Genomic DNA, 14,287 nt, shown 5'->3' with positions numbered 1-14,287 from the left:
GGGGGGGGGTTCTACAAATTAGCACAACATTGGTTAGTTGTGAAAGCACTAACGACAGACTATTAAAGACTATACATGGAACTATGCTGCACAAGACTGCCCATCTGAGGGCATGGCAGGAAAGCGGGTCTTGCGATGACTTGCCTCTCTGAGAGTCAAGCGTTTGGACAAGGGAGACCATGGGGCCTCCATCCACACCACTGGGTTTGACTGCCAAAGTGAAGCTACTAAGGAGTTGCCATGCAATATGGTGAGAGACGAAGTGAGACAATGTGAAAATGAAAGCTAACAGTTACAGCTATGTACAAAGCAAAAACACATCAATGTACAGAAGTGTCACTCTGCGGAGGTCTTTTTTTATACAATGTAATCATGAAATACTATTAGGTTGACTATGCTAATCCTCATAACCAAAATCTATCTACATACAAAGCTGTAGATAAATTAAGCTCTCTATACGATCATAGCTGTTTACTATCTTCAAATATTGCACAACCAATAAAAATAGGTAAAAGTATACATTGTGCTATGAGGATTGGTGACAGTATCAATGCGTATGATTTTTTCTACAAAGTATTAACATAAACGTACACGGTCTGTTTCTTTGTTTTAATCTGGACCAGACAATGTAAGGTCCAGTTTCATCAAACTGTAAATTACAGTACAAATTCCAACAATAGAAGGACGATACTATGGAATGCCGTCCACCCAGCGGGACTTATAGATGCCATTATTATGCCAGAAGCCACATTAGCAGCAGTAACAGCATCAGTAAGTCATTAATACTGATAAAAACACTCAGCATGACAGTAAATAGATATCTTAACATTCGATACGGCAGTTCTGTCAATCTGTAGCAGTGTGAAATGTGTTCTTTGGTCATAAATGTATCTTACAAACTATGAAATGAACGGAAGCAGTTTGTCCAAGGACCAACTGATGTAGATTGAACAATAAATGATATTCAGAGGAAATGGTGTGCCGTGATTAAATATTAGGTAGTTTTGTTGTACTGCGTAAAGGAGCCCACTAATCAGTTTTTTCTTTCTTTTGGTAATCACAATCGAATCAAGTTTTGATCATGTTTTTAATTGTTACTTAACCCAGATCTCTCAAATCCAGTGTCAAGATTTCACACCAGCTCTGGCTCCCCTCCTGAGTGCCATCTTCTCTCTCTCCTCTTCTTCTCCACTTCTCTCTCTGACCTAAAATGTCAGTACAGTTTACCTGCCAGCACCGGTCCAATTAAACACTTTTTTATATAATTTATAGGCAATCATAGCCTTTAGCTTAGCCACGGCAATTCTGTAAAGTGTCCTTGGTTTTTTTTAAAGATGCTATTTAAAAGTTATTACTATTATTATTATTATTATTATAATTTGTCATCTCAAACCAGAGCCACAATGTCGTCCTACTTCTGAGAAGATGCTGTCATAGAATCCAAGACCGTAGATAGGGCTACCGCTAGTTTAACTATATGCCCACATATTTTTATTTGCACATAGGATTTTCAAGGAGTTGATCACCTTCCTTGATTAACTTAGTATCAACTTAGTCTCAACCCGTGTTGTCTTCACGTTGATCTTCAACTTTGCTTTTCTGTGTAAAACTAAAACTTTTTTCGACGTTTTGGTCGTCTTTTTTGACACTTGTGTCGCCTATCCCGGTGTTTTGGAAATGTTTTGACGTTTTAGTCACTTTTTTCCAAGTTTTTTGTCACTTTTTCTGATGTTGCTGTTTTTTTCCCCACGTTTTATGACGGTCTTTAATCATTTTTTTCAAATGCTATAAAATTGACTGAAACACCCAAATTCAATGAAAGTAGTGAGCTCATCATTTAATTTACTTGTGAAGAGCGTTGTGTGGAACCATTCACATTATTTCTTTTGACAATTTGTTTGAAAGAAACCCACATTTCTGATAAAGAAACTTTTTGAGGTCAAATTTAATATTTTGAGGTCATTAAATATGTGCCCTAAGAGTTGGTAAACTTCTGCTTATTTTTTTGATTCTGCATGCTAGGCATCATGACAGAACAACAAGACACTGAAATTCTACTCCTCAAATATTATTTTAAGCTGCAAATTTGGATTAGTTTCATCACCACAAACAGTAGGCTAGTTGGAGTGAACTAAATTCAAAATGTGACCGAGCGAAAGGCATGAGTGGAATTTGAAAACCCTTGTTGTCCCAATCAATTGTCATTTTGTGAAAACATGCTTGTGTTCTGCAGCGACATCTAGTGTCTACAATGTGGTTCCAGCAACTAGCACTGATACCTGGTACACCTGGTTAAGAACGCGTATTAGTAATGTCATTACTTCAGTAACTGTGACTAAAAAAAGTGACAAAGGATTAGAGTAAGAGATGTAGGGAACGGAATTACAGAATTACATAACAGCTACTAATTTGAGTGGCGCCATTATTTCGACATTCCTGGGGTCGATTCGTTTGCCTTACCATTAGTAGCCCGTTTCTTCTACCAACGTTCAGTTGACAAGAAGGTCCGCCGGAAGTGTGCGGAGGCGGCAACAAAGACGAGGATATGCCGACAGGTAACCCCAGAGTTAAATTTAGCCAACATGTTGTGTCCTCTTAGCGGTTGGTAGGAGTCACTTGAGTTTGGTGGTAACTGTGTGAACCCCGCCGCTTTATAATGAGAACAGAGCAGTGCTTTCTTGCTAACGTTCAACGTTAGCCTGGTTTCTGACCTCAGCCCTCTGTAGTCCGTTATTTAACCATTCGCGTTCCCTAAACAAACCTTAAGGAGGTTTTGGGGGGTTAATTGTACCTTAAGTTATTTTCGTGAAGTCACAGATAGGGTACCCATAACAATAGAATATTTCCCAAACCAACTGCGTATTAACCTATTAATTACAACACAGTCACATCCCTTACCACAGCAAGTCATCTCTGCAATGCCTGGTCGTAAAACAACGCTGTAATAAAGTGCAAGATTACATCAAGCAAGGGATCTTTTCATTACAAATGATCTCACAGGTTATAACAGTTGTTGGAAGGCTCCTTTGATTGGTCTGCGCAACTTTATTAGTAAGCTAATTGATAAGGCCTGACTTTTTAAAGTAACACCATGACACTGCCTGTGTGTGGTGGTCAGCTGTGTTGTTTTTGGTGTAGCCTATGTGGTGTTTATGGAGATCTGGTAATTAGTATAGGCTATAGATTGTGTACAGTAGTAGCTTATGAAAGCTTGGGTGTTCAATAGTGCTTTGATTTAATTGTGTAGCAGTTGCAGTTTTGGTCTGATAGTGCTGACGAGATGATCAGGGGGTCACCAACATATCAGGTTGATCCTTTAGAGACCATGAGAATAAGTACTGTGTTTGATGTCAATTTGGTCAGTGCAGTTTGTTGAGATGCTGTGGACCAAAGTACTGCACAGTTACACAGCCAGACAACAAATGGTCCCTAGGCCCATTGATTAATGGCACTTTTATTTATAAAGCACCTTTTCAGTACATGTGAACTCATGAACGTGAAAACAAGCATAAACACAAAAACAAAAATGAGAATACAGTATATAAGTATCAACACAACAAGACAATTTATAAAAACGATGCAATCAATGAGATTATGCAAAACAGAAGTAGCCTATACATTGCAGAGCTAGCTGTTTCAATATGTGAACGTTTGATTTCTAAAATGAAAAAAACTAGAAAACAGACAAGCTTATTGAGTAAGGTATATGGCTATTGAAGTACACTATTAAATTAATCTTTTTGTTTTTTTTCCACATTGTACACTTAACTTCATATAGAGCAAACACAAATAGTCATCCCCGGGGGTCACTTATTTTATGATGTGCAGAGATCATTTTGGCTGTTAAGGTAAGATACTGTAACAAACTGTCATGTCATGTTGCTCACTGACAGTGGTACCTTGAGGAGGGCAATACATCCATAGAGGTGGGTTGAGATAGTTTTTTTTAAGTCTAATTAATGCATTGAGCATGCAATGTTTTAATACATCCGCTAGAGGTCGGGGTAACCATGTAACCATGTGCGCTGCAATGAACATCAGCAATCTGTATTACAAGACACTTGTAAAATGTACATTGCTCCCAAGTGGTCGAATATGTTCATAATCTTCTTATCAGGGAGGACCAGATATAGTAGGGACTGGCGATTTATAGTGTTTTTGTGTATGTGTACTGTATGTTGTCATTCATTTAAATGTTCAGCTGCGGTGCAGGTCAAGATGTTCTGACACAACACATCAAGCTTCTCCATAAAATGCAAATTTTTGTTAGCTGTCTAATGAATCATTTATTGGTCTTAGTTATTTATTACATAAACCATACAATAACAAAGAACTGCTTTGGAAGGATATAGCCAAAGCTTTGTTTAATCTTAAAGAGCCAAGTACTTAATTCTTTGGGCAGATGTAATTGAAGACTTTGATTACAGGATTAAAAAAATCAACCTTTTGCTTGTTCATCAACCAGTCATTATTTCAAATATAGGCCTGTTTTGCTCTGAATGTGCCTCACATTTTATAATGTGCCTAACGTCTGTATTTGGAAAGTGTAACGTCATATAACATGCTCTAGATGTCAGTGTTTGCTTGTGTCACAGTTTCATTTCCCTACCTGGATATTTTCTGGATATACCACCTCCAAATAACTGAAATATGATAAATTAAGATCAGCTGTGACCAATTCTGAAAGCCAGAGAAAAGAAGGAATTTAAATGGTTTTCATTTGCTGCAGAGATGGTCAGTGGCGATAACTTGAAATGTAACTAAAACTTCATATCAAATCAAACAACAGTAGCCAAAGACAGAAAGCTTAACATTAAATTCAACAATTTAAAAATATTTAAAATGAATGGTTTCGACAGGGTGACGTATGGACCTTTATTTGACCAAACGTCCCTCAGTGATCTATAACTTCCCTCCTTCTGAGACATAAACAGAAGAGTCATATTTAGTGTTTGTTGCTAATCTCTCCCTGTGCAGAACTCCAGAGCGAGGATCCTTAGAGTACTCCAAGCTGGGGATTCGGACTTTGTGGCCACAGCCTGCGCAGAGACAGATACGCCTGCCTGTTTTATATGTAAAGCTGCCAGCCAGAAAGCAGAGGGCCCGCAGGGTACTGCGCACAACTCCTTTGTTGCAGCCAAATTGTGACGGGGTTCCACTGTCTAAGCTGCTTTGCATTTTGGGAGCATAAGAGATGGGAAGGATACTAATGATGGTAGCTAAAGTTAGTAAAGTTGGACCTTTTAAAGGAATCTGTTCAACTGGTTAGGGCCTGGAATGGCAGCATGCTGACAGTAGACTAGACTACGCTCCTCCTTTATTCTTCACCCTTCAGAACTTAAAGTTCTTACATTTCTCTTTTTTATATTCCTTGTTTGGTGTGTCCACTGTGGTAAATAGTTAGAGATAATATTGCTCAGCCCTTCAGTGCCAGGGATTATTCTGCAATGTCAATCATTGATGGGGCTCTTTAATGTGCGTTAGGGCTCGGTGAGTTGACTGTTAATTGAACATCACAGTCAAGCAAATCACAGCCTCCGAGTTCCTCATCCTCTATCAGCACAGCGGCAGTCATTGGCCTCATTATAGCGTCTTGGGCACGTTATCATTGCAAATGAGTTGGTTATCAACAAGACAGCCTAGGGTAGGGGGCTTAAACTAATAAACAGTCCCAGGGTGGCTCAGAGGAGTTTCACTCTATGCTGCTCTACAGTAGCTCAGTCATTTTGTTGAAATATGTGCTGGGTTGTTTTATGAATATGTGTATTTTGTTTAGGTTTGGGGATACAGATCGAGTGCTGGTCGAATAGGTTGTTTCGACAGATATGTGCCAAGTGCTTAGGCTGCGTTTCAGAATCTGAAGAAACAACAATAAGCCAATATAATGACTAAAAATATACAGTGTTTTGTCACTTGATTTGCAGCTGTGAGGAACAATTTTTGCAAACCAATACACAGAAAGCAGACGGCAAGAAAGAGGGGGGCTATCTGCTCAGTCTGCCTGTAATTTCCTGTAACATGGGGCATGGCTCTGGTTTTATATGCAAACATTTCGTCTTTGAAGAATGATTTGAAAATATACATTTTAATAAGGTGCACTGAGGCACGGCCAACGAGACACAAGAAAAAGATAAAAGAGATTGCATATCGGAAATAAGCTGATAATGGGAGGTGGGGGGGGGAAGAAGAGAGAGAATAATGGGGGCAAGGAGTGGACTTGTAACAGCAAGGTGTTTTTTCTTTAATTGAAGTGGCTGGGGAATGTAAAATGGAATGGCATGCTTTAGGCAAATCAATCACGAACAAGTTATGAATGTAGAGAACTTTAGCGCCATTTTTAATCTTCTACACAGAATAATGCAAATATCTTAGACGTCTTCGCCGACTGCCTGTTATTTCTCCACATAATGAAGCCACGTCTCCCATCAAGTCTTTTCTTTCAGGCAATCAGACAGCTGCTTGAGTCATTTCACACAGTTTGTTTGAAGATGGAAAGGAAAATTTACAAGTTTACTCCCTAATACAAAAGTCAGACTATCCACACAATTTGTGCATTGGATTTTTTTTTCCTACTTTGTTATTACCATGGACATCTCCGTTCTCTGTTACCCCTTCTCTGTCTTTCTCTCATTTCTCACTCATCTCTTGTTTCCATACTCTGTCTTAACCACCCTGCTATTTTTAGGTGGAGTGCCTTTAATTATGCATGTCGTCATAGTGCTTTTGGTATTACTGTCGTTTAGGAAGATGTGTGTGTGTGTGTGCCTTGCTGCATAAACTCGATCTTCACTGGACATTTATTCTTACGCACGCACGCACACACACACACACAGCACAATCCTTGCTTTTTGTTTACCAACTGCATCTGAACACAACCCCAGTGCGAGGACAGCGTGTAAAGTGTGAGCTATGAGATGTTTGGCCCTCAGGAGACCGGCAGTGCAGACATGACAGTTTAGAAAAACGGAAAAGGAGACCGACTGGATGGATGATCATGCATACAGGCATACGTACACAAACACATTATATTCAGAAAGTGACACACTGATGAAGTGCCCTCATGTCAGACCCAATGTAGTGCTCTCTTGAGTGTTTCTTTTTTTCTGTTGTAAAGTAAAGTTACTGAAGGTGCATCAGAGTCTTATAATTGATCCTAATTTCTATTTTTACTGTGATGAATAATGAGTAGGAAGATGTTGCCCAAAAGTTTGCTAAATTATTCTACGTGGTTATTAGTGAGCTCTGTGAGATAGCCAAGAAGTCTTCCTGGCTCTTGCATTTCCTAGCAAACCCGAAGTGTTGAGAGCCATGCTGATTTGTCACAAGGGTGATACACTGATTTCCAACAAGACGCACTCTTAACACCAGATTATATGTCCTGACAAATCTTCCTCTACCTCTGTCATACCATGCTCCAGTTGCTTTCAATGTAGTTGCCTGTCTTTCTGCAGCACCTTCTTGTTTCTCTCTTATGCTTTAACCTTTTAACAGCAGATGGCTTCCTCCTGTCTCTTCCAGTCTGTTTGTGTCTTCCTTTCTCTTGTGTTCTCCAACTCCATCTTTTTTTCATCTCCCTATATCTCCCCCCTTCTTTGTTAAACTCTCCACTCTCTTTCTCTTCTGCTTTTTTCATCTCCTCTCCTACCATCTTCGTCCCTTCTCACCCAGGCGCTTCATTGTTTGGATATATGACCTGATTACTCGGCTAATTGAGGTTCTGCCACACAGTTTGCTGGTGGGGAACTATATCTGGTCATCCTCTACGATGTATGTGAAAGTCATGGTCAGCATGATTCTTTTGCTAAACATCCTCTCTTTATGCCCAGCATGGTTCACGGTAAAGCTACAATGACTGTCTAAACAAACAAACACAAAATAAAGTTGTAAATATAACACATAGAAGGCACGTAGATTACACAGAGTTTTTTCAAAATAACATCCTAGTATTGCTTGGTTTCATGATGATCTGTCAACTAGGCTACTTTTATAGTGTGTCAACAACACCACAGTTCCCTTGGCCTTTATGGGACTTGCAATCATTTCTCTTTCATAAATGGCTCAATGCTCAGATTCTTATCTCTGAGAAAAAAGAAACGACTGGTGTATAATTGCTTTTAAACACAATGTTCATTAATATGCGTCCCATGCTGTAGATTTATTTCAATGACAAATTAATCTTTGGTTTTATGGGAGCCTGAAGCACTCATTTCACCCTCTTCTCCTCCTGCTACATGATGTCTTCCCCTCTTCATTTCCCACTCTTTTCTTTTCTTTTGTTGAACAAGCTGTTTCTTTCTTTCACTATTGACTGCTTGTCAGAGGACATAAGATCCACTGTGCAGGTCTGTGTCTCATCCCGATCCGATCCATCTCTTGTATGGGAGCTTGTCTTTACTTTCACTTGCTTACCTGGTTCACACGAGAGACCACAGCCATAACAACAGATTTGACTGATTTCCTTTATATTTTAACTGTAACAGATGATTCCGATTACGTTTTTAAGTAAGTGCTTCATTTTCAGTTACATAGCTGGCAGACACCATGCTAATATCCATGATGTTTTTGGTAAAAGACTTCAAATCTAAATCACAGCCCAAGCCATTGGTTCGCAGAAAGCGATTTGATTGAACAGTTCAATAAAGTTCACTAAAGTGCAAACAACACAGTAAAAAAAAACGATTATTCATTTAAAGGCCTAAATTATTCAAAAAACTACATGGAGGACTTCAAGTTTATAATCTGCTCCTTGAGGCTTTGGAGCCCTTAGCAGCTGCTGACTGTGTTCTGCTTATGCCTTAGGCCAGCTATGCAGATATTCTCAGGTGAAAGTTTTTAGAGAAAATAGGAACATCAACCATGCGAGATGGTCTCTTGCACCATTTATCCAGGAGGAATTTCTGAACTTTTACCACTCACTACTACTCCTCATCTTACAAACTAACATTTATATTATATCGATTTATATAGTACATCTCTTATTATGCATTAGGTTATTAAACATCTCTAAAGTTTAGATTTGATATGATAAATAACAAGAAGCTTCCCAAATGTAACTGAACGGTACCCCGTGGGGTAAACCGATCTTGCTCTTTCTAAATGTGTTAAAATGGCATCCAAACTACAGCAATTATGTAAAGAAAAGATGCCAGTCTGTAAAAATTAGGCTACCTTTCACCAGCACCGGAGGAACCCAAGTCAATCTCTGCATAAGCTTTTATCGATTCAACCTAGTTGACAGCCACTTTTAAAGATGATTTCTCCCAAAAGCTTTTTAGTCTCTTTCCATCTGCTTGAACATTCCTCTTCAAAGAACTTACTTGTACAAGCCCCGTCAGCCTTTACTTTATTACACATTTGACATCAAATGTTTAGTTTGAGGACATATTTTCCAGTAAGGGATGAAAGCCCAGTAGTCATTCATTTTCCCTGTCCTGACACACCAGGTTTAAGCTCACCTTGCATTGAGGCTACTAACACGTCCTGCTGATTATCATGGCAAAGCTTAGTGCAGTTTGTCCTTGTTTTCCAAGCCCATGAATCTTGCATGCAGTGGATATTTTGATCCGTGACAGTGCATATTCCACAGGCAGCTGTGTTCCATCAAATACAGTCGTCTGTTTCTCTGCCAGTGTGGATGGAGGATGAAGTCTTTGGCGTCTCATTATTAATTGAATTAAGGGAGGTATTTCTGAAGCAAGGTGAGTTCTGGGCCTGGTAACGAAGAATTATTTATGGTGCGCTTGGAAATTCCCAGGCACTAATGGGACTTAGCCCAGCACTGTATACGGATAAGAACATCGATGCTCACACGCAGACACAACCTCCCGCCTTCTAGTGTAATTACAAAAAGTGACTAGATGTCTAATAGGGACTGTTTTTAGACCTGTAGGATGGAACATTGGCAGCTATCTGGTTATCATGACCATAATTGGGAACAACTTTCAGTTTGATCAAATCTGTCAAATGTGCATTTCCCCCAAAAACCCTGTAATGTATCATCAAGACCTGTCACTCTGGTGCTGAAATCCCTCCTAAGTGTAGGTATTATACTAAAAATGTCAGGGCATAAGATTGGTTCCAGTAGAACCTTAAAAAACCTGCGTATTTGAGGAGCATGACAAAAAAAAAAGAAACAAAATCATATACGCTCAATGAAGGATCCGCATATCCAGTTCAATAATGCCAATACGCCTACCCTGTGCTTTTCCACTGATCCTTTATTCTGTAGTGGTATGCAGAATAGACCTTGGTGCTAATGAGCTGCTAGAGATACAGGATAGCTGGTAGGCCTTAGGTCAAACTAAGGACGTAAGAAAAGGAAACATGGCCTTAGTGATGAAGAACTCATGCTGTTCATAGTCTCATGCAGTTTGTATAATATTATTTCTAAGACTTTTCACTTTATCAGAATTAGGAGAAAATATATAGTCAATTTGACAAAACAGAAATCAAGCATACAGGGACGGTTCAAATTTCAAGTGATATGGAAATAACGACGTCATCTTTAAAGCTGTAGGTTTTATGTTGAAGAGACATTCAAATTCAAAGCCATCGCTATTGGATGGAAAAGGAAGTGCACTATCAAAACTGTCAGAATGTTTTTTTTTATCGCTGAAATGCCAGGTACAGCGCAATTACCACCATCTATAGTAAACTCTGCTCTCCAAAATCAGATGTGATTACAGCATTCAGAACTGAGGAAAGGGAGGGTTAGAGGAGAAACAAGAGGGGTCGTGGGCGTGTGAAGATGGAAAGGAGTACTGGGTCATTAGTGTTCAATGTTTTTTCCTCTGATGTGACCCATGACTAATTCTCAGCCACTTTTTTCACATGAAGTGTGTGTTTGTGTGTTTCTATAAATACATTATTAAATGTATCTATAAATGCATTAGTTTATTCATGTCCGCTAATACTGTCGGACCTTGCTCACAACGTTATTAACCTCTTCCCTGTGGCGACTGCATGCTACTGTACATATTGGTTTCAAGGTTGACAAAAGTGTGCAAAAGAATCCCTTGCTAATCCAGACTTTAGCTCCTTATCTTAACGCCCCATCCATCTAGAAATTCTCCGGAGACATGCCTCTCGCTCATGTGTATAAATCTAACATCAGGAATTATGTGGGAAAGTGCTCGGCTCCTAGCTACTTCCTGGAACTTATTTAATGTCAATGAATAATATCACTGGAACAATGTTATTCTCTCTCCAGACTAGCAGTGTCTTTTGGGTCATGGCTAGCAGCCATTATAACAATGGATTGGAAATATTGAGGGACTAATGGGATGGTGTATGGGGGTCCCATGGGACATGACTGGTATTACATTGTGTTGTCTCAAAGGGGGTGAGACAGAGAAAAGAAATGAGCCTTTGGAATATAGATAAGATATATGAGGAATTAATGTTAATAACCTTATCATCTGACTTTTGTTAAGTTTGGAGCCATTTTATTTGCTCAACCTAATTTGAAAAATCAGCTATATATAAAAAGGCTTATTAGATTCCGTTTAACATTACCACTTATACTTAGAACTACCCTACACTAACAATCTGTAATACTCATTAAAACATCATGAAGATGAAAGAGATCTGTAGGGGACAACAGAAAAATGTCCAGGATGGGTAGAAAATAACACAATAATAATAACAGATGTTTTTCTTTATTCCATACGTTTTATTTGGCTATTCACTTTACTTACTGTTGCTGCTATTATTCAATCCCCATCATACTGTCAATCAAAATGCCCCTGCTATGCTCAGGGATATTCCTTTACACACTAATATTTCCCTCCTGGAAACTCTCAGGGGAGAATTTAGACTTGTAGACAAAAAACAATTACATTTAATAAAGAAAAAGTCCCACAGCTGATGTTTTTGCTCTATTTTTGCAGGTTTCCAGAGTAATGAAACCTATCTTTCATGCAGTGTGCCACGCCATCTCTTTCATCTCTGTCAGGCAAAACCTTTTTCTACCTTAGTTTGCTGAAAGTATATAAACAGTTTTGTTTCAAATTAGAAAAGTCTATAAAGTGATGGTGACTCTATATTGAATCTGTGCTGGTGTAATGACTCTTGTGAGAGGTGTGAAAGACGTTTTGTGGGTTTGACTTACCAAGTCGGTTTTACATTGATGTTTGACCCACATATGTCAAAGGTGAGTCTTCAGGTGTGAAAGAGGTAGGCCTGCAATTAACACGGCACCACTGCAGGGGTAGATATAGGCAATTTAGTCCATGTTGATCCCATTTCAGTGCTTTGCCAGAATCCTTCAAAATCTATGTGAAACACGATCTGTCACATGGGGTCCGTCGCTTGGGGGCTCTCATCCTCTTTCACAACCCATATGCCCACACACTGCCAGTGCCACATCACTACAAAGTGCATTTAATTGACATGCTTTTGTGCAGCATAACTAACTTATCATGTGGTCTCTCCCTCCTTCTATCAAGGGGCTGCACATCCCCACTTCCTTCCTTCCTTCACACACACACACATTTTTTTTTCTTCTGTCTTTCGTCAGCACTTTGGCAGTAGGTCCTGCTTCAGTGAACTGGGCACAGTGCATGACTTGATCCGACATGAAAGCTAAAGGCTAGCTATTATAGCCCTGTATTAGAGCCCATGAGTGTGTTTGTGTGTGTGTGTGTGGGGGGGGGAGGAGGAAGAAAAGGAGAAGTATGGCGTAATTCGACAACAACAATAACAGCATCCTCACTAGCCTATGCTCAGATCCTGAGAAAGGAGGAGTGAAAGTGAGAGAGAGAAAGTGGGAGATAGAGAGAGGGAGTGAGAGATCAGCTTAGTCGCATCACTCAAGAGGAGTAGGCGTGCACTTGCTACATCGTTTGATGATCTCCCTGGTTTCCCCTGAACCTCCACTCTCTGCGGGTGAGGTCGGTCAAACAAAGGGGCTGAGCGGACTTTCCCTGTCGGAGGAGTCGAGCTCGACTTTCCGCCGGGCAGCAGAGCCGTGTGCACAGCACCGGTCAGCGGGGCCACGTCGCGGCACTTTGGATAACTCACAGAGCTGAGGATCCTGCCGTTTGCCAAGGCGCATCGCTCATTCGCGTCCCGCACCAAGAACATCTGAACACATTGCTATGAACGATTTAGTCAGACAGCATAGGTGACTTGATTTCCGCCCATTTTCCCTTTTTTCTTTTCATTTTTTTGGATTTTCTGAAGGGGTAAAAAAATCCACGGTGGCAGCATAAGCCCAAAACCCGCTGGTATTTTTTGCCCAAGATGCAGGTGGATCCGAGCTGTGTGGTTTCCAGTGCGTGTCTGCTTTTACTTTTCTCAACTCTAAGCTCCAGGGTCAGTGAGGTGGGAGGCACCCACCAAAGCATCCCTCCGTCTGTGTAAGTAGATGCTCTTTTACGCATCACAAAAAATCTCCAAGTTTTAAGCAGAACTTGATTAAACATACTCCAGCTGTATCAGTACAACACACATTTGATGGATTATTACGACCTGTCATTGTATGGTTTCTACTGCTGGGTTTGAGTGTGATCTCCTCGATTTTTTCCCCAAATGTCTGTCTTTTTGTCACATTTAAAATGGACAGGGTTACAAATGAATGTACTTGCAGACTACTCTACTTTTTACGTCGGGAAAAGTTGTATGTATAGGCTATAATAAAACTCTTAAACATCTGATTACTTGCTTGTCTGTGTGTTGGTGCTGTCTGCAGGGTGAAGCTGTGGGCTTCAGCTTTTGGTGGGGAGATGAAGTCCATCTCAGCAAAGTACTCTGGCTCCCAGCTGCTGCAGAAGGTGAGCAGTTTTATTGTCTGAACTCAACTTGTCAAATTTAACGTAAAACCGGGTGTCTCAATACTGTGGAGATATTATTCAAATGTGCACATGACTGAACTTGAGCAGAGTTTTCTTCCGGGCACACTCTTGCAAAATAGTGTTTTAGAGGAGAAGAGTTTTTATTTTAAAATGAGCTCTTCTGTCCCTGAAATATGTTTTTTATTAAATACAAAATGTTTACACCAACCCAGTGTGTAAGTACACCCAGGGACACTGTGGGTAACATAAGTGAGGGAGACTTTTTAAATTACTGTGGATGCAAAAAGACCAGCTTATGAGAGAAAATGACCAGTTGAGTCATTTTAGAATTGAGAGAAATGGCACTCTCTTAAATTGTACCCATGCTTTTTAGCCCCTTGAGAATCAGTAATGCATTTAAAAAGCTTATTCGGAACATGTGTATGGGTGTCCAATTCACAAGCTTTCTGGCAAATTCACACACGCACACACACACACACACACACACACACACA

General features: G+C 39.9%; 1 protein-coding gene across 3 annotated transcripts in view; it reads left to right on the top strand.

Moving 5' to 3' along the window:
- Positions 1-2,394: 2,394 nt before the first annotated feature.
- Positions 2,395-14,287, top strand: part of cacna2d3a (calcium channel, voltage-dependent, alpha 2/delta subunit 3a) — a 151,105-nt gene continuing 139,212 nt past the window's right edge. For 2 of the 3 annotated variants that reach the window (XM_032521691.1, XM_032521690.1), the window contains exons 1-2: positions 12,520-13,358; positions 13,691-13,772. In XM_032521691.1, the coding sequence (XP_032377582.1) occupies positions 13,243-13,358; positions 13,691-13,772 (198 nt within the window). In that variant the 5' untranslated portion in view covers positions 12,520-13,242. Of the gene's footprint in view, positions 2,556-12,519; positions 13,359-13,690; positions 13,773-14,287 lie in introns of those variants that run through there. The other variant, XM_032521692.1, reaches the window with a different exon arrangement.

Source organism: Etheostoma spectabile, chromosome 7, assembly GCF_008692095.1.
Source record: "Etheostoma spectabile isolate EspeVRDwgs_2016 chromosome 7, UIUC_Espe_1.0, whole genome shotgun sequence".
NCBI lineage: Eukaryota > Metazoa > Chordata > Actinopteri > Perciformes > Percidae > Etheostoma > Etheostoma spectabile.
The sequence above is the reverse complement of the archived record's forward strand: the minus strand, read 5'-3'. Positions and strand labels throughout refer to the sequence as shown.